Source organism: Xiphias gladius, chromosome 16, assembly GCF_016859285.1.
Source record: "Xiphias gladius isolate SHS-SW01 ecotype Sanya breed wild chromosome 16, ASM1685928v1, whole genome shotgun sequence".
In the NCBI taxonomy this organism is placed as follows: domain Eukaryota; kingdom Metazoa; phylum Chordata; class Actinopteri; order Istiophoriformes; family Xiphiidae; genus Xiphias; species Xiphias gladius.
In genome coordinates, this window is record NC_053415.1 from 15,688,799 (window position 1) to 15,716,013 (window position 27,215).

The 27,215-nt window shown below is 37.1% G+C and overlaps 1 protein-coding gene across 6 annotated transcripts; it reads right to left on the bottom strand.

Moving 5' to 3' along the window:
- Window positions 1-128: 128 nt before the first annotated feature.
- Window positions 129-23,538, bottom strand: LOC120801291 (muscleblind-like protein 2a). Of its 6 annotated transcripts, none has more exons than XM_040148095.1 (10): window positions 21,806-22,007; window positions 18,920-19,612; window positions 11,565-11,729; window positions 11,254-11,451; window positions 10,874-11,128; window positions 8,864-8,917; window positions 8,347-8,503; window positions 6,691-6,726; window positions 5,843-5,895; window positions 4,562-4,672 (listed from the first exon to the last, which is right to left on the bottom strand). In XM_040148095.1, the coding sequence occupies exons 2-10, from the start codon at window positions 19,091-19,093 to the stop codon at window positions 4,658-4,660; spliced, it is 1,107 nt and encodes a 368-aa protein (XP_040004029.1). In that variant the 5' UTR covers window positions 19,094-19,612; window positions 21,806-22,007; the 3' UTR covers window positions 4,562-4,657. The 6 variants fall into 6 exon arrangements, with proteins under 6 accessions (XP_040004026.1, XP_040004025.1, XP_040004028.1 ...); XM_040148093.1 differs by having other exon boundaries at window positions 5,843-5,937; XM_040148092.1 differs by lacking the exons at window positions 5,843-5,895; window positions 21,806-22,007 and adding an exon at window positions 23,423-23,538 and having other exon boundaries at window positions 129-4,672.
- Window positions 23,539-27,215: the final 3,677 nt, after the last annotated feature.

The window sequence follows — 27,215 nt, forward strand, 5'->3', positions numbered from 1 at the left end:
CAAATGTCTTTTTTTTTGCAAATCCTTACTTTTGGGGTCAGAGAATGACTCTTGCATTAAAATTATACAAAAATAAATGTGCAGTACAGAATCAAACAACAGAGGTCACAGCGTGGCATTTACTTGACATTTATTTATTTTCAATATTAGATTTTACACAATTTTGAATTTACAGGAACAAAACTATCCACATGAAATGTTTAATTATGCACAAATAAAATTATTTTCACAAATAATTTTTCAAAAAAATGAGGGAAAGTTTATATTCAGGCCAGAATGGAACCAAATGGCACTGACATGACAGCTTCATCAGAAGTCTGTTAAATTCGAATACAACCCTTTATAATAGCAAGTTAGTCTGTCTTATCAGCAAGCATCAAGCCTTTCAGGGTAGTGTTTGGGTTTGTTTTACAATCTGTCATTTTGGCCTTCAATTAAAAATTCACGTGGCAACAATTTCACAAAATGGTTGAGTTAATGTACACTAGACAATACTGAATTCATAATTACTGGACAAATGCAAACTTAGCAATAGATCTAATAAAGGCAAAGTTCAAAAAAAGCATGTCTTCTCAGAGAGATGTTTCCGTCAGTCAGTCAGACCAAACATTCTTACTGTCCCTTTGATTTTGACTGGGTGATCAAAAGGTCACACAACCTCCATACGCAGGTGTATACATGACATTCAGGCTTTTTGCCAAAAGGTGAAACAAACATTCAGAAATATGCCATTTATTTGCAGGTATAATATATGAGGGGAAACTTATCATCTATCTAAAAGCAACCTAAACTTTGAAAGCAATCATGTAAAGAAAAAAAAGAGTTTTAAAGAGCTGCTGAACCATCAAGTGACTTTCTGACTTCTGAAAATTTAGCTCACTCTGCGGTGGATTATGGTTTGGTTGCAAGATGTCAACATGCAGTGGAAACTATGTAAAACACAAAATTCAGATTAAAAAATTATTTCTATGCACTGGATCACTTACAGTGTTTCACCATGGCATAATAAAGTCAAATATCTGACAGTACAGTCTAATGTGTTATTGTGAGGAGGAAAAACAATTTAATCACCTACAAATATACAGTTTTTAATCACTGTGAATTCAGATTGCCTCAGCAACAAATCAAAACAGTCAAATGACAAACTACGATTACACTATTATTAAAATTAACATTTCGTAAAATGTGGCCTGTACAATGCACTTTTGTACATAAAAAGAAATTCTATGGCCTTGTTCATACAAAGGTTTGTTGTCCCTTACAGGTGACAAGGCAGTGACAAGGATGAAATGTATAAGCTTCTCTTTGCTCCAACATTTAATCCCTCGACACAGACGGATTTTCACAGGCTAAAACAACAGATCAAGGCCCTTTGAGGAACCTCCAGCAGAGCTAAAGTCAGTTTAATAAATTACATTCATCGTAAAATAGAAGAAAATACATTTTAAATGTGTTCATAGCTAAAGTTAAACCAGTAAAATATGCAAGTATACTCCATATATTCCATCCAATAATGTGTAAAAATTTTCACAACGAAAATACACAATGAAAATGTTAGCAAATGCAATATCTCTTGGTGGATTGTCTGAGTTAATCACGCACACACATTTTGAAAAGACTTGATTTGAAAAGACACTGGAAACATTAAAGGAAAGGTTGGTATTTTCACAAACTGCAAAACAGGGAACTAAAACTTATATAAAAGATGTTCATGGGAAAATTACATATATGATTGAAAACTATATTTAACATCAGTTTTGTTTTTCACTTAACCAGACACAATGCCCACTCTGTCTGCTCCAAGTTTCAAACAAAGACAGGTAATTGCATATTGTGGTATGAATCATACACAACTACACTTCACCAAAAACGTCTATTTCCTTTAATTCTACTTTACTACATAAAGTATTTTACTGTGCATATAACTAATTAGGAAACATTGTCAGAAACTACTTAACCATCTGAAATGTGAAACAAAAATAAAATTAAGATGGATATTCATTCTTATACATAGTACATACTGTACATACAAATTTGAGTGACTTTCATGAGTAAAATTAATTAAAGACTAAATCTAAACAGGCGCACACAAAATACTAATGCACTGACATGGCATTGCTAAACATTTCTTTCCAAATGTGACTAAGGTAAAGTGGATTTAACTGAATGATTTTTCACACAAAGCCTTTTAAATATGCTTAGATGTCACTGCATGCACAATTCTTTAGGCACTTGTAACATTCAAATAATACAGTACTGACAACTGACTGTAAGATTAAGACTAACAGTTCACACACTACTCAACTCAAACTTCAATGGGTCACAGTTTTGTTTGAAAATGAGAAATGGTACATGGTTTGCTTTATCTTCAAGTTGAACCATGGGCCAGTTTCACAAAGATATTTTGACTAGTGCCCAGTCCACGTGGACTTAGACGAGACCTACAATAAATAATACATTTGTCAAACATGCACATAACTTCTTACATTACAATGCAAACAAAAGGACTTTATTTGCCACACAAGCCCAGCCATACACCTCCTTTCCTAAAACACAGCACAGGTTTCTAATAGTCATGCTTCTAGACTTCTTACTGTAGCCCTTAAATCATCATATAATTGGAAATTAAACATGACATTGACTTTTGTGTTTTCTTTTCAAATAATTTCTGTTTCTTAAGCTAATGGTTATGTACCTGAAGGTAAGTGTTTTTGTGACTTTTGGCCCAATTCTGCTTCACATAAGGCTCTACACTGTAGTTATTTTTCATCAGACAATAAGTTCCTAATTTAGGTTTGTACCAAACATCAGCGTTTTTTGAAAAATTTAAGTTGAATCAATCATACAAATAAATGGGGGTGTCCATGCAAAATGTCCCAGTTAAAGATTTTTGGCGTGAGCCACTGTTCAATTTTGCTCTAAAATTAGTGTAATACAAGTTAAACAGTTTCACAAAAAATAAAGACTGACTTACTTTAAGCCTTAAAAGTTAGCTGCCCTACTGAGATGTTTCCATGGTAAAAATCAGTGACATCTGCTGTCCAGTGACACCAAAGTACAAAAAAGAAGAAAACATAGCTCATATTTTGTGGTTTGCTAATAATGTTGTGGAGTGAGTAATGAGAAGGGGAACGATCTTTTAGTGACCACAGTAATCTGTTGGAGATATACAGCAGTGAGGACATCGTCGATTTTGTTTGCCCAAGAAAACTATCCTGAGCCTGACTGACGAGTTAGCAGAGGCACTGAGCCCTGTCACATTAAGAAGCCACAGCGTCTCAGATCTGCTACAGTTCTGCACTGTACTGAACTTCTACACTACTAGGCGTTTTTTGTATCGTTACAGTCGTAACTGAATAGTCCCAGTAAAATGTCCTGTAACTGACAAATTCTTCCAGAGGGCAAACATTTTCTGCTGAGCGGTTAGATATAGTTACTCAGCCGTGTTTTTTAGTTTGAGAAAAGGTCTTAATTTACCCAGAATTGATAGCAAATTAAACAAGAACTAGACAGCTTTGTACAACGAATGAATTTACACATCTATCTGAAGTCTGACTAGTATAAGTTGTAAGTTTGATTTAAGCCACAGTCAAACTGTATCTTTGTGAAACCTGTCCCAGAAGTAAAAACCACCACATGGATACATCGACAAGTCAACCATCACCTTGACCAATAATCCAAAAGTTTTTTCCTTTTTGATAACGAAGAGGGGAGAAATTAACCGTTTGAATCACTGTTGCCTTTACTGCCTTTAAGAGAAAAAGTATCTGCAGCAAATGGATTACACATAACATTCTACTAAGAAACATAACGTAAAGTATATGCAATGCAAAGGCACACCAGGGGGTGGAGCACTGATCCTGTTTTCTGGGGATAACAAGGCAAACAAGACCGATTGACTATCCCCAGAACTTCCATGCCTGCTGTCAAATTACATTTTTACAATGTACAGTTTAAAGTTAAAATAAGTGCTTTTTACGATTTAGTTTAAAATAATTAAATCTGACTACATAAACAATCATTAATGTGAAGAAAACGTTCTTAGGTTACATAAGACATTCAAGGAGGAAAAAATAAGTCGCTGCCCAATATCATGATGACAAAATTTTAACAAGCTCCAATATATGACCCACTGACACCTGGTATTGAAAAGAACTATCTACACATTGAAAACTGATCTCAGATTAGATGTATCTTGCTAATCTCTTCCACTTGTAAAATTTTATACAACTTACAATTGTCAGTGAATAACATTTCTGTCTAATATCCATGTGTTTCCTGGTTGAATTCTTCAAAAAAGCACATTTTTATTTATGAGGCTCCTGTAGGTGAATTTGAGACACAATGCATTTCAGCAGATTAAGAGACTAAATGCGCCTCTGATCATAGAAACCAGGATGGTTTGCACATCACTGAGGGTGCGTGAGGATACATACAATAATCTTCCGTGACTTTTATCTAACACAGTATAATCCTAATAATTGAGTTATGTAATTTGTTAATCATAGCTAAAAGTAATGTCTACAAGTTTTCCATCAGTGATGTTATCAGCATGCAGCTTGTTGTATGTGCTGTGTGGTGTTAACAGAGTATTTACAGAGTGGCTGCTTGGGACCTTTAACAGCAGTAACATGGCACTGACTCCTGTTTCGGGTGGTTACTTGAGGATGATCTGTTTCAGGGGCAAAAGACATTCACTTAGTAGTTTCACACAATAAGCATATACTTGGGTCAAATGCATTTTGTTACACGGCAAAGATCAACAAGTGCTCAGCAAGACCTACTGTCATAATGGATATAAAAATGATAAGATTAAATGAAATGAATACCTTAAATCCTTAAACTAGTGATATTGGTCGAATTTTCTTTAAACTAAAAACGTACTTTTTTCCCACACTTAGACAGTTTTCAGAGCTGCACTGTTATTTCAACAGGAAATATTCTAACTGTTGTTTTATATCACTTTTATCATTTTATACACATTATACCTAGATGATGTCGGGACACTAGTCAGTTTTTTGGGAAATCTTTCGGTACAACTGAAACTCTTGAGTAACACTCAGTTGCACAACATGAATTTGTACAAATGGACCCGCCAGTGGTTAAATGGAGTTTAAACATTAAATTTTGCATATGTTCATATGACCCTACATATACAGAACAAACAGTTCTGTATATATGTATATGTAACAGAATGGAAGATAATTAACAAAATAAAGAATGTTATTTTTGTGGACCAAATATTTTACAGCGACTCCTCTACAAACTCCAACCATCAAAACCATTAAACGCTTCAGTCTGGGCAGCTGAGACTACCAAAATATAAAATGTCAATAATACAAATCTCCCAGTCATCAAACACACTTCATCACACATCACGATTCTGAAAGATTTCTCATGATGAAGTTCCATGTACAAAACATAAAACCTGATCAGGATAATACACAACATGCTAATATGAACTAATTAATATAACCAGTTTGTTGGGAACCTAAGCTACTGTTGTGTTGTAAGTATTTGCTCTTCACTTAACATTAGAGCTGCATATTGAGTAATGAAAAAGACACTGACATTGAACAAAGCAAAAAACATGCAATAAAGAATATATGCAAAACCACTATTTGCAGATGGAAGACCTCTATATAATTGTTGTTTGTCATAAGGGAAAGGGGTGAGACGCAGCCTAGTGGTTCTACTGAAGGTCTACAGGTAAACAAAGCTTAATGATAGGCAATGCAAGCAGGGCAATGCTATGCTGACAAAGCAACTCCCCTGATTTAAAGATCAAGCACTTATTCAGAGCTCAAGGATTTATGACAGAAAGCTTTAAAAAGGAGCAAACCTGATTGGCTGTTGCTGTTGCTGCGTAGGGAACACTTGTGGCGGGAGTAGTTGCTGCAGAGACAGTAGCAGGCGTAGCACTGTACATCATGGGGACTTTTTCAGGAAGGGAACCATGAAAGCAATGAAAAGGGAGGTGGAGCATTATGGTAACCATTGCAATGTCTTTCTCTCTCTCTTGCCAGGCAAATATGAAATGAATTAGCAGCAAGCCATCATTGGGTTAGACCAGCAGATGGCATACGATCACACAGCAAAGCGAAACAGCAGGGGAGAACATAAAAGGAGGCTGATAAGAGATAAAATTAGGAAATCTGTCCATAATTTGACATCCCAAAAGAGACAGCATGTACAGCAATGCCACCGGACATGATCAAAGTGGTTGTGTAGGATATTTAAGGAGTTTTAATAATGAAAAAAATTTAAGAGGATAAAAAAAATAAATCATTGAAGTGATTCTCAGGGATGCTGATCAAATTTCCTAATCCATGGTGCATTGCAATACTACAAACAAAATCCACCAAAGTGCTTAAATTTGTGTACTGCGCTTTGACTATTTGGAATAATGTAACAAGCAAGTATGTATACAAGGCTTCTTGGTAATCAAAAAAAAAAAAAACAACAAAAAACCAAATACAAACACACACAAGCATATAATTTAAAAAAATATTTATAGAGAAAAAAAGTAAAATTATTTTATGTGGGTCCCTGATAGTTGGATCCTGATTGAAAATTTTGCTTTCCTATGCTGTAACAACAAGGATATCTTATACAAACAGTAATTACGCTTCACCTGTGTTTTCCATTGATTATGAGACATAGTTTATAAAAATTAAGGAAGGCACCTACCAACGTTGTGAGCAGGAGTCATACACAAGACAGAACCTGTGTGATCATCAAATGGAAAGAGAAGGCTTTTTTTTAGCATGATCGACACATGACAGTGACACTGCCTAATTAAATAAAGATTAAATAAAACAAAAATTAAATATCAATATGATAAAACTGGTGTGAGCCCACAAACAGTAAATACATCTTTAGTTTAGTGAACATACCCAAAAACCCCCATAGCATTAAGAGAGGTAAAGTGTTCAGCAAAATGCAGGTTAAGTCAGGCTGAATAACATACTACATCTACAGTATTTGCGAGTTCAAGGCAAGAAAACATAATTCTACGTTTAAGGCTAAAAAAAACAGGATATAATTGTATTTTTCCACTTGCTCATACAATCCACGAGAAGTCTTGACAGAAGGGGGTTTTTCTGGAAATATAATTGATCACTTCAATGTACAGTACAAGAAATATCTCGGCAGGCCAAAAAAGCTTTTTCACAGCAGACATTTGTACTTGTCATAGCAGGTAAAGCACGGGTGTAATCAATAACACTGATTATGTCTGAATTCCATTTAGCTGTTTTAGTTTCAGTGTCCTGGTATTGTTTATGCCGACTCACTGAGAAGAGCTGGTCACACCGGGATTTAAAACCAATCGAACCAAAATCAAATTCCGCTCAAAGAGTTTGAAGAGGTGAAAATCATCAACAGGATCATTGTGCGTAGAATTCAACTTTGATGATCTTTGACATACGAATTTGTGCTGTTGACCTATAGCAAGCTGTCTTGACAGTGCTGACGTTTAAGGAGACAGAGAGCTGGAGAGTCCAAAATAGAGTAAGCTATTGTATCTTATTAGCTAGTGTTTAACTAGTGTTTTACCATTCACTTTTATTGAACTCCCTTCTGTTAGGGGAAAGACTGTTTTACAGAAGAGCAATGGTTTGCAGACAGTTATGAGAGAGGAGCCAATGGTACAAATACGTCTTTTGTGTGAATTTATTCTCCACTTAGCGACCCAACTAAACTAATGAGCTAAAGAGATAGCCAACTGGCCGTTAGCGAGCTTGTTAGTTCGGTGAGCTTTATTTTCCCTCTTCAGTAACATTTTATTTAATGAATTGGTGCGCAGTGGTGAACAAAATCTCAGAGGAAAGTAAAACAACAGAAGAAACAAAAGAGAAAGACACTCTCTCTCTCTCTCTCTCTGAGCCACTGTGACCGACTAGCTAGGCTAGCGAGTTAACAGTTAACTCGTCAGCCACAGCAGTTCATAAATTGCCCCTGCCGGTATTAACAACATCACCAAGCATATTTTGCATGGATGAGTGACTTTCAATTTGAGGTATGACTCCTGGACAAACTGTCAAGGCTTATTGGGACACTTGAGTAGAACAGAGCCATTGTTAATATTAATTACACCTGTGCTATTCCTACTACGACAAGTCAAAATGTCTGCTGTGAAAAGGGTCTACAGTCAAACTCTTTAGGGTTGGGATTAAGAGTTATTTCATTTTTGGAGGCTCTGATGTATTTGACCTATGACCACAGTGTCATTCTGCAGCACGGTCAGCTGCCAAGTCGATAAGCCAAGCAATTGAACTACTTTCAAATGGAATGTTGTATAAAGTGGCTGTTTAGCTTTTAATCCATAAAACGTTTAAAGGTTACCTGTGGGATAAAATGCTGCAGTGGGCTGCTGCAGCTGTGCGTTGGCCAGAGCCTGCTGGTAGTGCAAAAAACTAGGGCTGAGGAGAGAGCTGGCCCAGCTGCTCTTCTCAGGAGCTGGTCTCTTTGGTAGGGGTTGCAGGACACTGTGGGGAAAGGTCTGAAAAGTGAAGAGAGAAGACATAAAACACTAAAACCTCCGAAATTTCCCTTCTCTGTTCAGCTACATTTTACACACTCTTAGCATTTAGTATTCACCACTACAATGACACAACTACACATCGAAGGTGACTGTTAAAATATGATGTAAAAAAATCAAGCACAGTTGTAGAGTACAGATATGAATGTGATAATGTATTCACCAAAATCTAACAAATATCTGTCAACTTAAGCACTTAGAGATACTGATGTTGACTGTGTACACAAAGACTAAATGAGACTTGAAGAAGCCACAATGACAAAAATGAAAAGTTTATACAGTACAATTAATAGCTACATGCAAAGCAAAAGGTGAAAATACCAGGTCTACAGTTGCCTCGAGGGGTCGCTTCATTGCTTTGGCAGTCGATTGAGTCTTTTAATAGCAGGCAGCGAGCACATGATGGCAGTGGGCCAATGGGATTCAAGCGTATTAACATACAGGTAACAGCAAGCAGAGGTGCATCATGGGGGACAGCATTGTGGATAGGTGAGAAGGGGAAAACAAAACAAAATAATCTGAATGTAGTATACCACATAAAACACAATATGCATGCACAGTAACCAAAATAACTGATTAAAAAAAGCACTATCGTAAGATTCCTGAATTAGTAGTTCAGCAAAATCAGTAGCTTTGGTCACCAAGATTTATAATGATGTGGTACAGTCTTGTACACAGTTTACATGTTATATTGATCACCTTGTTATTATTACTTGGTCAGAGTAATAGTAACAGTTTTTAATTATAATCAGATCACTGCCTCTACCATGATGCAATCAGTGCAACTATGCACACAATATAATTTTGGAATACATACACTGATGTAACACTCCTTACAGCAAGCACTGATTTTTTTTATTTTTTATTGTTAAATGAAAAATGACTTGGTTTTATGAAAGCTAGCCAAAAGCAACATGACTGATCACCAGCTGAAAAACAGTGTCATAAGGCAGAGAATGTGGAGCTCCATTTAGTACATCCACACTAAATTTTTCGGTGGACTGGCAGATGTCTCCTCTATGTGTACTATACATAAAAACATAACTATTTTCAGTTATGTTTTTCATATGGAGTTATGTGTGTCACTTTTGTGATCTTAAAATACAACCTGAAACAACAAAAATATAATCTAGGTAACTATAAAAAGATGATGTACACGAAGAATGACACAGCTGGTCTATGGAGTGCAAAGAAGCACAATACTACAGCCACGTGTCTTCAGTACAAAATCAGAGCAAAGTTAATACAGTCTATTTTTACAGTGTACCTTCAATTTGTGCCAAGTGAGAGACCTAAAAATGCATTATGTTTAGAGTAACCTAAGTCACGTAAGTTAGTGCTGCAACTGAAACCAAACCAAGAAATGTTTTAGATGCAACTGGCAAAAGAAATGGCAGAAATTATGAAGGGGGAAAAATGTGAAGTAAAGTTTGTCTAAAGTACATAACATATCATTCTGCTCTTTGTGCACTTTTGCATGCAGGCAGCACAAAACCAAGCCATTAAATGATTCATACTTTATATTAAAGAATAAAAATCTTTATCAATACTTTTCTCTGTTAACTGACATCTGGCCATAGCCATGTTATAAGTATTTGGTGCATGTGCCAACATAGTAAATGTACATCTTTCAATGGGCCTGTTTAAAGGCACAACCTTTGAAATGTAAATAAAAAGGACGCCTCCACTACAACAACTCAAAATGCAAGACTGGAACCTGGTATCGTCCTCAATTTGATTGGCAGGTCTTCATAATGTGTTCTGATTTACATTTGTAGTGTAAACACAGGATTAAAACAAACTCCTCCGTCATGCATGTGAATTTACCCTGAAATGTATCTGGTCTAAGACAGAGGTTTTCAAACTATGAGGTGCACCTCCCTACTGGGGGCATGGGACAGTTAAGGGGGGGGTAGATACGAGGTTAAGATTACTAAAGATTTCTTCATTAGTGAAGCAAATCAGTAATAGTTGTTTATACATCCATGGGTACACTGCAAACAGCAACTGCTAATAAAAAGTTTGGCATATAATTTGCCAAAGGAAAAAAAATAGTGTCAAACTTTGGAAACACCTGGTCTAAGAAATCATTAATTTGGCATTTGACTTACAGTTTTAACTGAACGTAGAAAGAGGTTTATGAAGAGCAATGAATCTTATTGCTGATTTTCTGCTCATCAAGTAATATACTATATATACTTTACTACTACGTTAAATGTGGTATTACACACGACGATGACACCAAACACCTGACGAGGTGTTTTTTGATAATGTATTTTTTGCAAACTAAACCCCTTTCCAGCAGTCAGAAGGATAAAGGCTCTGTCTTACCACGGCTGCAGCTGCGGCCTGGGCTGCGACGGCTGTCTGGCTGATTTGTTGTTGACTGGATTTGATTTTGGCCTGCAAGTGTGCAGGCGGGTGAAAATACTTGCACTTCTCCCTGGAGCAGCGGCTCTTGATATAGTCCATGCAAACAGTGACAGTGTTATCAGTGGTGTCAATCATTGGACTGTCACTGGGGTGAGCAAAGCGGCAATCTGTCTCCCCTCTTGCACAGTTTCCCCGCTGAAATTCACGACAAACCTGAGAGGAGCAATTATAAAGACAGCGAGAGAAATTCAGCTCTCAGCATTTGGCCAGATTATGTGTACCTGCATAAGTACTGATATCTTTTTTATGCTAAATCACTCCTTGTGGTGCATGACTACCTCTAGTTTGTCTGTACGCTGCAGCTTCTGTGAGGGAGAAGAAGAAGAAGAAGAAGAGGAACTCTGGACCGTAACTGGTGGGCTCCCAGGAACAAGAACTGGGTTGCTGGGGAGCATGTCTGAGGGAACAAGGCTCATGCCATGGCTCAAGGGTGTCATGTATGACCCATAACCAAGACTGGTATTTGTGCCAAGTCCCTGTGTAAGAGGAAAAGCTGGCTTTGAGGGAAGGTGTTATATATTAAAAGTGAGACAAGCGCCATCACATAACACAAGAAAGTAATGGATAGGATTCACTATGAGGACTTTACCACAGGCTGCAGATTGGGTCCAGGGATCACAAGCTGCATCTGTTGGGCGAGTACTGCTGCTGCAGTCTTCTGTTGGATGAGATTGTTGCGCCCATTTATCTCTAACTGGGTTTTTAAGTGTGAAGGTGGATGAAGATACTTGCAGTTTTCTCTTGAGCATCGGCCCTGGATACAGAGAAAATAAAGAAAGGCATAAAGAACCCTCAAGATCGGTAATCCTTATCATGAAGTGTTACAGTTGCTCTTTGAGAAACATATCAACATAACTGATAGGCCAAATAAATGTCAGTGTCATCAGATTTAAAGTGTATTAGCTTAAGTCTTGCTTTTAGTCCTGTTACATTGCCCAAAAAGGATTTTAATATGAGAACATGATTGTTAACAATTAATGGTTACTCCAGCACCATGAGCACCATGAAGACCTAAAATGCACAATTCCTCCTGCAGTATTAATCATCATAGCCTTATTTTCTGCACCCCACTTCCACTCAGACTCCTCACAACCATCTACAGTGTCTATGGAGTCATCAGTATGCTTATCTACGTGATGTGATTCCTAGTTATGGCTAGAATCTAACCCTTCTGCATAGCTCTGACTGCTGTTGTTAGGAAATCTCCTTGAAGCATGCACAAGACTTTGCTTGTTGTGTTACCTGGCAGAAAGCACGTACAGTGGCTTCAGACAGTATTCAGACCCCTTCACTTTTTGCACACTTTATTGTGTTGTAGATTCATTTTTAAATGGATAAAACTGACATTTTTGTCCAACAATCTACTTTCAATAACCCAAATGACATTTTTAGAATTTAACTGAAATCTCTCATTTACAGAAGTATTCAGACTCTTAATTCAGTACTCTGTAGAAGCCCATTTAGCAGCAATTAGAGCTTCATTCTTCTTGGGTATGTCTCTATTAGCCTTGCACATCTGGATTTTGGCAGTTTATCCAATTCTTCCTGGCAGATCTTCTCAAGCTCCTTCAAATCGGATGGGAGGCATCTGTGAACTGCTGTGTTCAGGTGTCTCCTCAGATGTTCTATGGGGTTTAAGTCTGGGCTTTGGTTGGGCCACTCAAGGACAGTCAGAGACTTGTCCTTAAGCCACTCCAGCGTTGTCCTGGCTGTATGTTTCGGGGCATTGTTGTGCTGAAAGGTGAACCATCACCCCAGTCTCAGGTCACGTGCACTCTGGAGCAGGTTTTCTTCAAGATCCTCTCTGTATTTGGCTGTATTCATCCTTCTCTCAATTCTGGTCAGTCTCCCTCTCCCTGTCGCTGAGAAGCACCCCCATAGCTTGATGCTGCCACGAACATGCCTCAAGGTAGGGATGGTATTAGCCAGGTAACCAACTCTATGAAGAGTCCTGGTGGTTTCAAACTTCTTCCATGTCATAATTATTGAGACCACTGTGCTCCTGGGAACACTCAAAGCTTTAGAAATGGTTTTATACCTTTGCCCTGATCTATGTCTCGCCACAATTTTATCACAGAGGTCTACAGAGAGTTCCTTGAACTTCATGACTTGGTTTTTGTCATGACATGCTGTGTGAATTGTGGGACCTTACATGCACTGGTGTTTGCCTTTCTAAACTATGTTCAATCAATTAAATTTGCCACAGGTGGACTCAAGTTCTAGACACATCTCGGGAATATTAAAGCACAATTTGGACTGCCAGAGTAAAGGGTCTGAATACTTTTGTAAATGAGAGATTTCAGTTTTGATTTTTAATAAATTTGCAGAAGTTTCTGAAAACACGTTTTCACTTTGTCATTACGGATTATTGAGTCTAGATTGATTGGCAAAAATGGCAATTTTATCCCTTTAAAAGAAAATCTACAATACAATAAAGTGTGTGTGAATACTTTCTAAAGCGATTGTATGTTAATAAAATGTGAAAGACCCCTAAAATCAGAGTTATCAAAAAGGAAGGAGACATTGTACTTTGAAATGACTACAGTCTCTCCAATTTGACTTCACACTGACTTCCAGACTCCTCCTGGTCTACGAAAATACTAAAACGACTCTACTTTCGTACTACTTAAATGGTTATTTACTGAGATGGTTCAACAACCTTAACATCACAGAGCCTATATCTATATCTATGTATACAGTATATATGTATGGCTTTGTCCAACATTTTTTAACACTTTGACCTGAGGTATACTTAGGATATGGTTTTAGCATTCTTATGGTTAGGCAATTAATACACTGGGTTCTGATATGGAAAGAAGCCACCATTAATGCCACTGTGTGAAGCATTTTTGTATGATTATAGCATATTTCAAATTGTTCGGATAGCATTGGTATTTATTTGAGGAAAAATGTAGAAAACATTAATTGTTGCAGTCTTTTTGTTCCCGTCAGCCATTTATTTTCAGTGTCTCTGGGTCAGATCCCGAGGTCAGAAATTTTCAACATAATGCATCTTATTGTGTAAAATGGTCTAAAATGAGATGAAAAAATTTAATTAAGGTTGGATACAATGCACAACCATCCTACCATAAAGAAAACATAACTTTCTCTATTGGCAGTGAACATTAGCTTTGGACATGTACAGTACTGCAGAATCATCCAATATAAATCTAATACACTGGGCTTTAAAGAGTATGATTGAGATGAAGACCAGTCAGTTATCAATTCACAGTGGCCTCCTTATTACCACACTGGAGCTATTATGAGAGAAAGCTGACTGGCTACATAAGACATCCCTGCTGTTGCCAGCTGTGAGAATCCAGTGGTGATTTGCTTAATATTTCAACAGTCTGATTATTAAGCTTGAGTATTACTATTTCCTTTTAGACTTCAAAATGAGCCTACCAACATCATTTCTGCCAGTCAAGCATCTGTATTAGCCTAATGAGAGGTCAGCTTCCTCTGTCCAACATATTGAAATCCATTCATCAATATATATCAATACATTATTACTCTTTATGAAAAAATACAGTTCCAACAGAAACAATTTCTGGTGTATACACTGGCAATGGGTTCATATGTTACAGGTATGGAGACTTCAGTCAAATCCAAATAGAGGGAACCTATTGCTTACTGTGTTTTTAAAGTATTTAGCTTCATCCTAGTTTAGAGAGGTTAGTTTTGTGAGTACTGGTTGCCAGTGTCTGCTCTTTCTAACAGATATGGGCTGCATTGGGGAAGTGGTTCTCGTAGGAATCTCATTTAACAATGCCTACTACTATTGCTGATCTGGACGAAACAGAGTTCAACTAAGTTACGAGCAGGTTCGCTCACTTCTCTGCAATCTGAGAGGCATCTTCTACTATAAACACTGATGAGAGAAAGCCACGGGAAACAGCTCTAGCTCATCTCTTTCTCTTTACAGAGAAAGAGATACGCGGTCAACATCCTATGCCTGTGCCTTCCCTTCTCAGCTGATTTTTTTGGAAGTCATGAGATTCTAGTTACAAAACCGAAGCATGTGCACATTCTTTGGTAATAATAATAAAGTACTTGTTGAATTGCTAGAGAACTTTGACGGCAACTGTTTTGATCTGTGCTCCTTGTTCACAAACCTGAAATTAGCAAATCACATGGCAATAAAATGCCATCAGTGGAGAAGCCAAAACAGCTAAGAGAAAAACAACATTTGTTTAGAAAGCACAATTTGGACAGCTAGCTTTGTCTTTTAGATTTCAGCAACTGATATTTAATAACTCTTTAGACAAAAGCCTATTCATAAAGAAGAGCTGGGACATCATCACATGACTGCAACAGCTACAGATTTGCTTGGTGACCTCTTCTTTCCATCCTAACAACAGACTGCAATTCTAGGTTTAGACTTCATCCCTGTGTCCTCAAAATAGTATAAAACAAAGTTAGATGTTCATTCACTTGGTCCCAATAGAAAATCAACATCTGTATCAGGTATAATTGTTTTATTGTTTATTTCTTATTCTTTATTTATGAAAATACACCAAAATTAAGGTAGCCTTATTAAGTCCAGAATTAAGTCTGCTAAAATTCTTGACAGGTGCAAAAAGTAGTTGATTAATTGATTAGTAGGTCGACAAAAAACTGATCTAAAACTATTTCGATAATCAAGAAATCGTTTAAGTCACGTTTAGAATAACAAGACTAAGTCAAACCTAGAATATAGCCGGACCACCCTTTATCTCTTCGTACTCACATGTACAGTAATTTAATACAGCCCAATTCCCATTAAAGCTATTCTCATTTACATGTTTTTCTCTTTCTATTGTCAGACAACGGAACAAGTATGAAATAATAACTGAAACGCAACTCGTTTGACTATATGTTAACCAGCAGCCACCTCCAAGCCATTTCCAAGCTGCTGCTCTGCACTGATAAAGTCCTGATTTTATAACCACGACATTGTCTGACAATATCCCCGTGATTTCGGCTATTTTTACTTGTAAAATGATCACTCAGAGAAAAAGTTAGAAACTCATTCGTGTTCATATCAGCAACCGTGCTGTCAAGTGAATGAGATGCATAGAGAATTGTGCTTGCGGAGGGAAAGCCCAACCTTGTGCTCCAGGGGCAACTCTGGCGACTCTCTTCTACTGAAAGTGACTAAGGTTTGTCCAAAAAATTGCTAGATGCTTTTTGGCTAAGTGCTTTTGTGAGGAAAAGTTGCTAAAAAGGGTGTGAAAAGTCAGAAAATCTAGCGGCAAAGGCACTAAGTTGGCAACACTACCTGTAATTGCCCTCCTAATGACGCAAAAGAAACTGTTTGCACCGACAATGGTGTAATGTCAGCACTCAAGTCACGTCGCATTTGGCTGACCAATACTGTAACTTTATCACACACTCAGTCAGTCAGGGACATTTGCGTTTATAGGGCTGGCCCTTCTGTTGCAGTCCAGCCAAAAATGTGTAACATTCCCTAGTTCCAGCTTGTCATTTGTGGGGATTTGCTGCTTTTCTTCGTCTTATGTTGCAGAAAATATTTTTTATATTTTGACAATCTGAGGATATTGCCTTGGGCATTAGTAAACTATGACAGAGTTTTCACTGTTTTCTGGCATTTTATTGACTAAACAACTAGTTGATAAATCAAATATTTGAAAGATTAATCAATAATGAAAATAATTTACAGTTACAGCCCTACTTTAATTACAAAGTTTAAGCTTTATATTTCCAAACAGATGTTTTATTAGCAAATATTTTGTTAGCAAAATTGATTTAGGGTTTCACTACTCTCTGGTGGACTAACTATCGAATGGTGACACTGCTTCAAAACATATCTGTTGTATTTCTGCACTTCAATTTTTTGTCCATTAGCAGCTGACATATACATTAATACAGATATAGCTGCAATGAGCTAATATCGGTCTGGACGATTTCAAAGCATTTTGAAATCTTTAACCTGTTTCTAAGCTAAACTAAGTTAACTTAATCCAAAGTGATGAAAACAATTTACTAATTTAAAACACTTTGTAGCCGATAACATTTAAAATTCAAACCATGCATTGGAAGGTTAGTTTAAAAAGTTTAAATATACTAATCAATGCTGACAATATGGATTTTTATTGATGTATATGTGTAGCTAATCATGTTTTAAGCATGTGTTTGAGCTTATCACCACAAAAGTGAGTTTTAGAGGTAAAAAGTTAAAGCAACTATCTGACACTTCCCATGATTAACGTCTGTAATGTACGGCTACTTACCCTTCAGCTTATGCTTGTTACTTCTCCTGGATAATCTATTTAACAATATTCAAGATGAACAATACATGTTGTGTTTAGATAAAGGAATAAGGTTGCTACTTTGTGTTAATACTTTCAGGTCCTTGACCACCAGGGCACAGACAAGCTGTGTTTAAACTGCCTATAGTGAGGAGATAAGACGATGACTCAACATGAGGGTAATCCTGGGTGCAAAGCTGTATTGTGTTGTGATAGTCAATGTGTGAGAGTGGATTAAGTCAACCCTGGCCTCACACAGGGCAACTGAGCAAATGGGAGAATAAAATGGCTGAAATCCAACTGGCTGCCAGATTAAATTTTTTATAGTCTATAAAAGATAAATGGTGAGAGTAAAATCTGTCAGATATTTTACTCTACTTTTGGAAAAGTGTGGTAGGAGCCATGATTTGAGCTACACTGTAATCCTGGAATTTCTCTCTTCCTAAACAATATTAGTAAATATTACTTTAAATATTGATTTTGATTGAATTACTTATCCAATTTAGTAATTTTCTCACTAGATTTTGCGACATTTCAGACCTTTTTGCCAACTTTTTTTTCAAAAAAAAGCGACAAGCAACAAATCTAGTGACTTTTCTCCTTCCCTTGAGGAGAATTGCTAATATTTCTCATGTGGCTGTAGCCAAAATTTAGTTTGAATTTTAATGTGACTACATTGCATTCCACTTTTAATATTAATATATTTAAGTAATGTAACTGTAAATAGTCACTTAAAACTAGTGTTTTTTGAAACTTGGTTTGTTTTGATTTTTATGTGCTGTCTGTCCGAGCCTGATGAACATCTTTAAGAAGCAAGATTTCACTGGTCAACTGTTACTGCGACAGACAAAATCGGGGCACATTTATCCTGCTGCTGTTGTTGTTGTGGGCACTGAAGTTATTGTAAGTTAATGTGGACCATTTTTGCTAAGTGTGTCTTGCACTCTGCTCTCTGCCTTTCAGATCACTGTCTCATTAGGGCTTCTGGTCACTTTTGGGGAAGGTGCTTCTAATTTCTTCAAGAGTAGCTCTTTCTGTGCATCAAAGTGCATTAAAAATATTTTAACTTTATTCAGCAGGTGAGTTGAGCTGGCATCTAAAACTCAAAATCAACAAAATTAGCTTTCATACATTTGGTCAGGGCAGGCCAGCCCTGACCAAAGCTGAGCTGAGTTTAATAGTTGGGCAAAAAGTATATTGAGCTTAAGTTGTTATTCCCAATCTTTTCCCTTTTTTTCTAATACACATCAGTTTCTCCATTATCAATTACTTACAATTTTAAAGAATTTTTTTAGGTGAAGCCTACTTTTCTGTGTGAACAGTGTATGTATATAATGGAAAATAAAGCTATGAGAGGTCTTGCTCTATGATTTGACATATTTCTGAATGACATTCTATTGGACAGAACCAGAATCCCAGAGTGTGCTTTGGGCAATTGCAATGATTTAAAAACTTTTCAAGGAAATCAAAAGGGTTGTAAAATAATAATGTGGAAAAGGATTTTTGAAATATATCTGGCATAATACAATAGAGAAACCATTCAGTCTGGGACACAGGTAACAACATGGAAATTTTTTTCATTTTTACAGGACTTTTAAAGTTATCTACTCCTTTATACATTAGCAAAATTTTCTTACATTCAGTAAACGATCATTTAGCTGTCACACGTAATAGTGTGTGCAATATTTCTTACCTTCAGTGAGTCAAAGCAGGCAATAACTCTACCGTTTTCAACTTGGCAGCTCTTCGGTGGATGAGCAAATTTGCATTCCTCATCCCTACGAGAACAGTTTCCTCGCTGAAACTGTCGGCAGACCTCCAAAGTTAGCCATTTTGTGTCTCTTACTGAAGAAATGTTCAACGCCATGTCCGAAAGTTTTAATCATACATTAAATTTTAAAAGTCAATCTTATTGTCGTGTGCCTCATACACTAAAAGCTCTAGTTTGACTGTATGTACAAAGTCCTCTTTTAAGACAACGTGGTGAGTCCTCCATCAATTGGAGAAGAAAGATGAGATGGCTGGGAAACCATCCATCAGTGGGAAACAACTGCAGACGTGTTTTTTTTTTCTACGTAAAGTTTAAGTTTATATTCCACAACTGATGATTCCCATAAATATTAAGTGAGGGAAATTCAATGCAGGTTTGTCACTTTAGTCATTCTCAGGTCATTATTCTCTGTACTCTTACTCTCTTGTATTATGGCTCTATCTTAAAATTCTTTTAGGTGCTCAAGATGTGCAAAGTGATGGTGAAGAGCTTGCAGCTGAGGTATCCTGTGTTGGTGCTTGAGTCTGGCCTTAAAGAAAGCATAGACACAGACCAATGTACACGGACCAACTTCAAGTCGGGGATATCTTCTCAGAGGCACTTTCTATTGGTGACCTGAAAGACACAAACACATGTCTATTACTGACATTGTATTCAAATTAACAATAGAATTATGCTATCATTAGCCTGCAGTTGGCATATCTAGATTATTTTTGAACACTCATGGCATGTCATGTAATTTCTTCTTTTTTAGAGACTGGTCATTCTCTAAAGTCATCTGTTCATCTGCAGTTTACAGCAGTAAGCAGATAGGTTCAAATAATAACAGATGTGACTTTATGTAATTAGTCAAGTCATATGCAGTCATGTCAGACTCTCAGGGGACAAACCCAATTCCCTTTGGAAAGCAACCATAATGAAGCTATTATGGTTTGAAACCAGCTTGTCCTTGTAAATTATTACTACCTCTAAAATCACTGCTTTGCTAACTAACTAGGCTAGGGTTGCAATGAATAGTGGATTAAGTGGTTAGTTGATTGACAGAAAATTAATTGGCCGCTTTTTGGATAATTAATTAATTGTTTATGTCATTTTTTTAAGCAAAAACTTCTCTGGTTCCAGTTTCTTAAATGAATTGAATCAGTAATGAATCTAGACAAGGCTTGACAATCAAAACACCAATGACAACAACAATGACCAACTAAGACTGTCAAAAAGATAAAAACAGAATACATTTTAGAAAGACAGAAATTTTAGACCCAAGTATTATAGCTTGATGAACTAACTACCAAACTAACATTCTCTGTCTTGGAGACTAATGCTGCGTTCAGATCAACAATGGCCTGCGTCAAAATCTCCTTATTCATTTCATTGAGACCTCGGTGTTGCACAGCAAGGGACAAAATGCACTCGGCTCCGGCAAAAAAAGGGCATGGATAAAAACTTGGAAGTCCCCTCGCCCTTAATACTGGTAGGATATCAGAAATTCCTACTGTTTGCCAGCAAAGCATGCCAAACACAAGACGTATGCCAGACGCAAAAATTCATAGTTAAATCCTGACAATTCACTGTACAGTATATAGACAAAGTTCTGCTCCTGAAGACCTTTCAACACAGGATTTAATAATTTATTTGTCAGCCACAAGGGAACATGAATAGAGACCACCTTAAATCTGTTTGATTTGTTTCTCTGAAAGTTATACATTTTTGTCCAAAGACAATAATCTGTTCCTTCTGTAAAATCTGAATTAAACTGAATAAGCAGCTGCCACCGAGTCATACGCTGAAACTTTAAACAACGCAACAGAATACTCAATGAATCCGCAGAACTTTGATCATACAGTTCGATAAAGTATTTTTTCTTCATCCTTTTGTGGGCAAGAGCATCCATTGCATTATTAAAATCAATTGAAAACCTGTCTTTAAGTCTTTTTCTAGTCTAATGTTGTTAATGGTAGCTAATTAGCAAAGAATACAGACGCTCAATATTTCGACTGAGCATTCTGAAGTTTGTAGAAGTACTGATGGTTGTTGTTGTGTAACAATACATTTAACACTAGGTCTGTACTAATATAAATGGTAAAAGATTTCTCCAGGCCATGCTTCTACGATAAAAACATTAGGATGTTACGAACACAGAGCCATAGTTGCCGTGCTAGCTGGGGGTGTGTAGCTGGGTGGTGTCACGGTAATCAATAAATCAATAACAGTGTAGCAACATTTCCAAGAGTAAAATCCATAGAACCATAAGATGTGAGTTATACTACATTTGTAACTAATTCAGATTGCCAATCAAAACTACATTTAATCTTAATCATACGTTTCACTGTATTAATCATGTATGTTCTCTCCATCCACTACAATCTATTTACAAATACCCTGCTACTCTCCATTTGCCAATAGGATGACATGAAGACTTGGTGCCAAATTGTTACAGTCAGATATGTTGACTCTCAACCAAAGCTTAAACACACACAGTGTTGGGAGTTAAACACACGACAGAAGAGTCAGACCTGTACACTAAGTGGTAAAACACACAGGAAGTTGCTGAGCAGGCAGAAAAGGTGGTTAACCCGTGGACTGAATAAATCTGTGTGAGAGCCGGAGGTTTTTTTTTTCACTGAGAGCAATTAACAAGGCCTACGAATGTACAAAAACTCAAAAGACATAGATTTAGAATAAACTCTGCATGTGTTAACCAAGATCTTCTGTGGTAACAGCCTCTGAGCCTTACTGCATGCTCTCCCACGGCATACTGCAGCAAATTCCTTTAGGCACAAGTCAGGAAACGGAGCAAGAAAAACCTACCTCTCTCACGTCATGCAGCACTAAAGAACTTCTGTCCCAGACCGAGAATCTAGGATAGAGCTGCAACTTTTGAGAAGCCAACTTGTGAAGATGTTGACAACAAGAACAGCTTTTATCCCCCTCTCTGTCCAGAAGAATCAGTGACCAAAGATTTTCTCTTCACAACAGTAAAAACAGACTGTCTGTCCAACTGTGGCTGAAACATTTCCAGCCACCCCCTTCCTGCCTGGGTCCCGGCCTCTGGGAAGACCCTCCCATTCAGAAATTGGCCAATAGAAAACCAGAAGCTGACATACTGTGTGAAAGCTGGCTGCATGGCTTGGAGAAAGACAGTGCTGGCAGTTGACCCTTTATCTATGAATAAAAGTTGATAATGTAATAAAGAGAGATATTGTAGTAACATATAAGTTCCCCTGATGACAGTATGATGCTGACCTGCCGAGCCAGAGCAGTTAATTTAAAAACTCTGACGTACACATCATGACATTATCAGGACTGATGTTTAAAATATGGGTATATTTCGAAGTACAGCACAGAGGATAGCTGCCTGCTACAGAGCTTACTTTATGTTTGATAGTGACTTACTGCATTTTGAGTATAGGTGTAAAACATTACTATATTACATTACTACATATACTACATATACTATATACAGCTACAGTTACTACATACTTTACGTTAAGAATTTTGTATATAAAATGTATGAAGAGGTTATAAAATATGATGCTTTATTACAGATTGAATTACACAACAGTAGAAACACAGCAGTAGAAAGTACAGCAGAAACTATTCGTAGATTTACAGAAAATTAATTGGCAACTGCTTTGATTAGGCCATGTAAAAATGCCCAACATTTCATGGTTCCATCTTCTGAAATATGAAGATTTGCTGCTTTTCTTTGAAATTATTTAAAATTTTTAAAGTAACTGTAAGGTTTGCACTATTGGTTGGACAAAACAGGGTTCGTGAAGGTGTCACTTCGGGTTCTGGATAGAAAGAATTGTGATGGTATTTCTCACTATTTTCAGACTTTTTACAAACCAAACAATCAGTTAATTAATCTAGAGTGTAATTCATAACTAAAATAATCATTAGTTGCAGTTATAACTAAAATAACTACGTTAAAAAATAGCTCCACCCCAATCAAGTACAACATTAAAATGCTGTTTAGATATTAATTTATCAGTAATAATGAACTAATAATATAATATATAAGAATATACCAGTCATTTTTCTGTTTCGAGTATTTACTTTTGATACAGTACTTTTACTTGAAATGGAGTATTTTTCCCGTGATGTATTAGTATTAGTACTTTTACTTAAGTAAAAGATCTGAATACTTCCTCCACCACTGCCAATAAACTGCGACAGTCAACTAACCTGACAGTAGAGCATCATATTGTCTTGCTTGCATAGTTTGTTACTTCGAAGGGCTGGTTCAGTCTCTTTTTTGCTTTCTCATCCCCGTCTACTTCAGCTAGCTAATCACAACCACATAGCTGGCGGGCTAATCGCGCCGCTGTCATGGGCTAAGGGGCTGTATTATACAGTACATCACCATTAACATTTATTAGCTTACGTTAGCCTCGCTGTTAGCCGAGGAGTGCACCTGCTTACCTCATCATCCCAGAGGATGCGGCGATCACGCACCAGCTAGGGCAGTCGACACGGTAGCACAACTGAACTAACGAAAACAAGGTGTCAGGTGTTCCCGAGAGGTCTGTCCAACAACCGGTTTTGTTCTTACTCTGTGCGCGGAATTAAAGCTTGTTATTCCGTTTATGTGCCCAGCGTCGTTTCTTCGTTACTTTCTAGCACTGCACAGATTTAAGCAACAAGCTTCTGACAGCTTACTGTACGACAGTCAGTTTGATGTGACGAGAGGGTTTCAGGGGTTGCGCTGAGTATCCTTGGACACTTAATAATTTAATATACGACACGTTTAATTTAATATATAACAAATTATTACCATATTATATGCATGAAATTGATTTGAATGTTTCAGTTTCCGTCAAAAAGAGGTAATTCTATAATATATTTCCCAACATCCCCTTACGCCCGCAAAGTGGTACGATCCACACGAATGCCAGCAGGCTAAAAGGGCAAGGGTCTGCTTGTTTCCAAGGGAACAGCAATAAAACCATGTGAGATTTTCTGGATTAGTTTAATGACAACAAGCTTTCCACGCATAAATATAGATATAAAATTAACGAAATATATCAATATAGATTTGACATAGAAAGTGTGAAGTCAAAATTTTGCTCAATCATTTGCATTTATAAATAATGAAATAGCCCAGGGGGCCTGAAGAGTTAAGTATCCGCATAGGAAATAATGATGATGGAAGACTTTGTAAGAGTTCAAAATTTTTGGCTTGTGTAATGAGTATAAGAATCAAATACCCTAACAGTACTCTAGTCTCATAGGTCTGCTCAAGGTCAAATAAGATGGATGCTAACCCAGGTGGGCTAAGCTCAGCTGAGGAGGGTGACAGGGAGAAAAAGGGGAGTGAGATCACGTTCAGTAACATACGTCTGCAGTTGAGATAAAAAAAATAACATTATGTTAGAGCCACTTACATGGAGACATTCTGTCTTGTCTGGTCCGTGTTGGACTTTATAAAATGTCCTGCGCCTGTTCTGTTGTATGGCTAGCTGATTTTTTGCTTGTCATTCATTTTGTACCAAATTGGTACAAGGGAAGTATTTATAGATGCGTGGTGCACTGCCAGAGCACCGCACATCAGAGCAGAGAGAGAAGAATCAGCAGCCTGTAATTTCATAGCTACTGTCGGCGGTGATGGTCATGCTCCACCTAAATGGCATGCATACTGCACACAGTAATTTCCGTGTGCTGACGGCAGTGTTAGCAGCACCTCTACCTTGCTGCTCAGCAGAGAAATGTGAAAACATCACCTGAAAAATCTGACTGGTTTGAGTGGCACGTCTGTGTTCTGAAATGTGTTATTTAGGGGGAAATGTCTAGTAAATGAGTCATTTAGTACATTAATTTAGCAATTAAACAATGTTGTGACCTTTGTGTTCAGCAGCTGGCATATAATCAAAAATGTGAATAAAGGTTTGTTTTTTTTTTAGAAATAAAAAACAAAAAACCCAACAGTGGCAAATTTAAAATTTTATCCTTCCCGTTACTTGTTATGAAGTTTTTCAGCCTTCGTTAGAGCTCATGAAACACAAACACACTCATACACACCCACACACACACACACACACACACACACACACACACACATACACACACGCGCACACACACACACAAAAAAACCCATTATGCCTAAGTGACTGATTTCCTCCTTTATGTTTCTACTGGCTACTCAGGACAAGAGACGAAATTTGCATGTATCTGATCTGTCACACTGACAGAAGCTGGAGATGTGGCATCAAGTGCCAGATGGAAAGGTCAACTTATTATTCCCTTTGAGGGAAATGTCAGAGTGACTGTCAGAGTGAGTCAGATATGAGAACAAAGAGAACGCAGCAATAGGTGCTTTCATTCCTTTGAGCTTAATACTGTTTGTTGTTCCCATATTTTGTCATTAACACTCCATTTGGTACCATGTGGCATCACTTCCCAACTGTGTGGCTTTGGTTGGTGTCACATTTTGGGTTCTTCTTATTTAGATGTCACACGCACTTCCCAAAATCTTCAAAACTCTGCACTTGGACTGAACTGTGATTTATCAGTTACCAAGCACCGCTTTCAACATTAGTTGTCGCGCATTATCTAATCACTTGTTTTACTTGAAAAGTTCCGCACTTTGGGAAGTCATCTCTAGTTGTTAAAATTATAGCCTGAAGTTTGTCCCTCTCTAAATAACACAAACCATTGAACTGAACTTCTCTGCTGCCTCTCGCTTTTAAACATTTTCCCAAGTGTAATTATAAAAACAAAAATGTAGGTCTCTATCAGAATTATTTAAATTCAAACTTTTGCTGGTAATGTCCACAATATACCTGCAGCACAATTAATCCATCTAGTGGTAGAAAATTGCAAAAGAATCAAAGGAGATCTGATTTTTTTTCACGTGTGAGAAATATACCTGCTTAAATAGGAGGCATGCAAATTTCGACTGAATTTATTTTCCATTTGTTGCTGCTGTGAGAAATGTCATATGGAAGACTTGGGAAGTCTTATGTCTTTATTCAAGGAATGAACAGCCAGTTGAATAATCTGGGGAGACATGAAAAGTAGCAATTCTATCTTATGGCCAGTAGATGTCAGTCTTCTCTAAAATATATTTTCACAAATCTTTCGAACAACAGGAGGGAGAACTGTTGAGAACTGTTGGGTGTTTGGCTCAGAAACCCAACAGTGAGTTGTTACTGTAGTGAAGCAAGCTGTATCACATCCTTTGCTCACCAAGTGTGTGCAGTGTGGGTAAATAGATGACCTGCATGTTAAAAATGAGAATCAATACACTTCAATATTCATTCCAGAGTCCTGCTTGTACTATTCTCCGATCTAATCATGTCTACTCTGGCAAACGACTAGTTTCACTGGGCCAGCTTGGCTTGGTTAAGAGAGACAAGATGAATATTAATGTGAACCTTAGCAGAATCAAAAGAAAACCAGTTCTGTGGGCAGAACTGTGCTGACATTATTGTGATTCAAAGATAATGCTACATCTGACCTAGTGTTTTTTTTGTTTTGTTCGTTTTGTCATTTTATTGAACAGTAAAACACAGCAGAATTGTCATTTTCCCCCTTCTGAATAAACTGTGGTGTTGTGATATGTAATCACTGTTGATAATGGTGTTCATACTAAATGTTTTAAAAGCTATTTTCCTTCTGTGTACCAGCGCTTGGTATCAGGCACCGGATTTTGTGCTGACAATAAAAGTCAGTAGAGCACTGTCTCAATGTCGTGTTTTTTTTTTAATTTTGTGTTTTGTTTTGTTTTTCTATCAAGTCATTACACACATCCAGCAGTTACACATTTGAGATACTACAGTCATACCATTCTGGGTGGAAATGACGTGTTGCAGTCACTGGCTGATGTGCTGAGCTGGCATCCATACTGTAAAACGTGAGGAGAAGCAGAAGGTTCTGTATGTCAGTAATTACAGAGATGTATTGTAAAGTCTCTGATAACATGAAACATGTCTATATGAAAACTTTTGCTAATACACAGTAAATGTGTCATGTCATCACTGTATCTACAGATATTATCTTCACTTAGCGAATCATTATCTGGGCTATTAGAGGAAATGTCTGCTAGTTGCTTACTTGAGTTGAAATGAATTGAAATAAGTGAAAATATCAAGACAGTATCACATTTATAAAAGCACCATATACCAGTTTACCTTGTTACGTCTTCATATGAGAAGAACTTAAAATATTCAGATGAATATGCACTCTGTAAGTGAGTAGAGCTGGCTAGTTCTGAGTC

Bases quoted from the DNA above. Each gene is read 5' to 3' on its own strand.
- LOC120801291 (XM_040148092.1), bottom strand. From the start codon at position 19,093: ATGGCGTTGAACATTTCTTCAGTAAGAGACACAAAATGGCTAACTTTG. The intron at 11,129-11,253 runs GTAGTCATGCAC...TGCTCCTCTCAG, and splicing joins AGCGTACAGACAAACTAGAG to GTTTGTCGTGAATTTCAGCG. The intron at 8,504-8,863 runs GTATTTTCACCT...TTCACTTTTCAG, and splicing joins TCGAGGCAACTGTAGACCTG to ACCTTTCCCCACAGTGTCCT.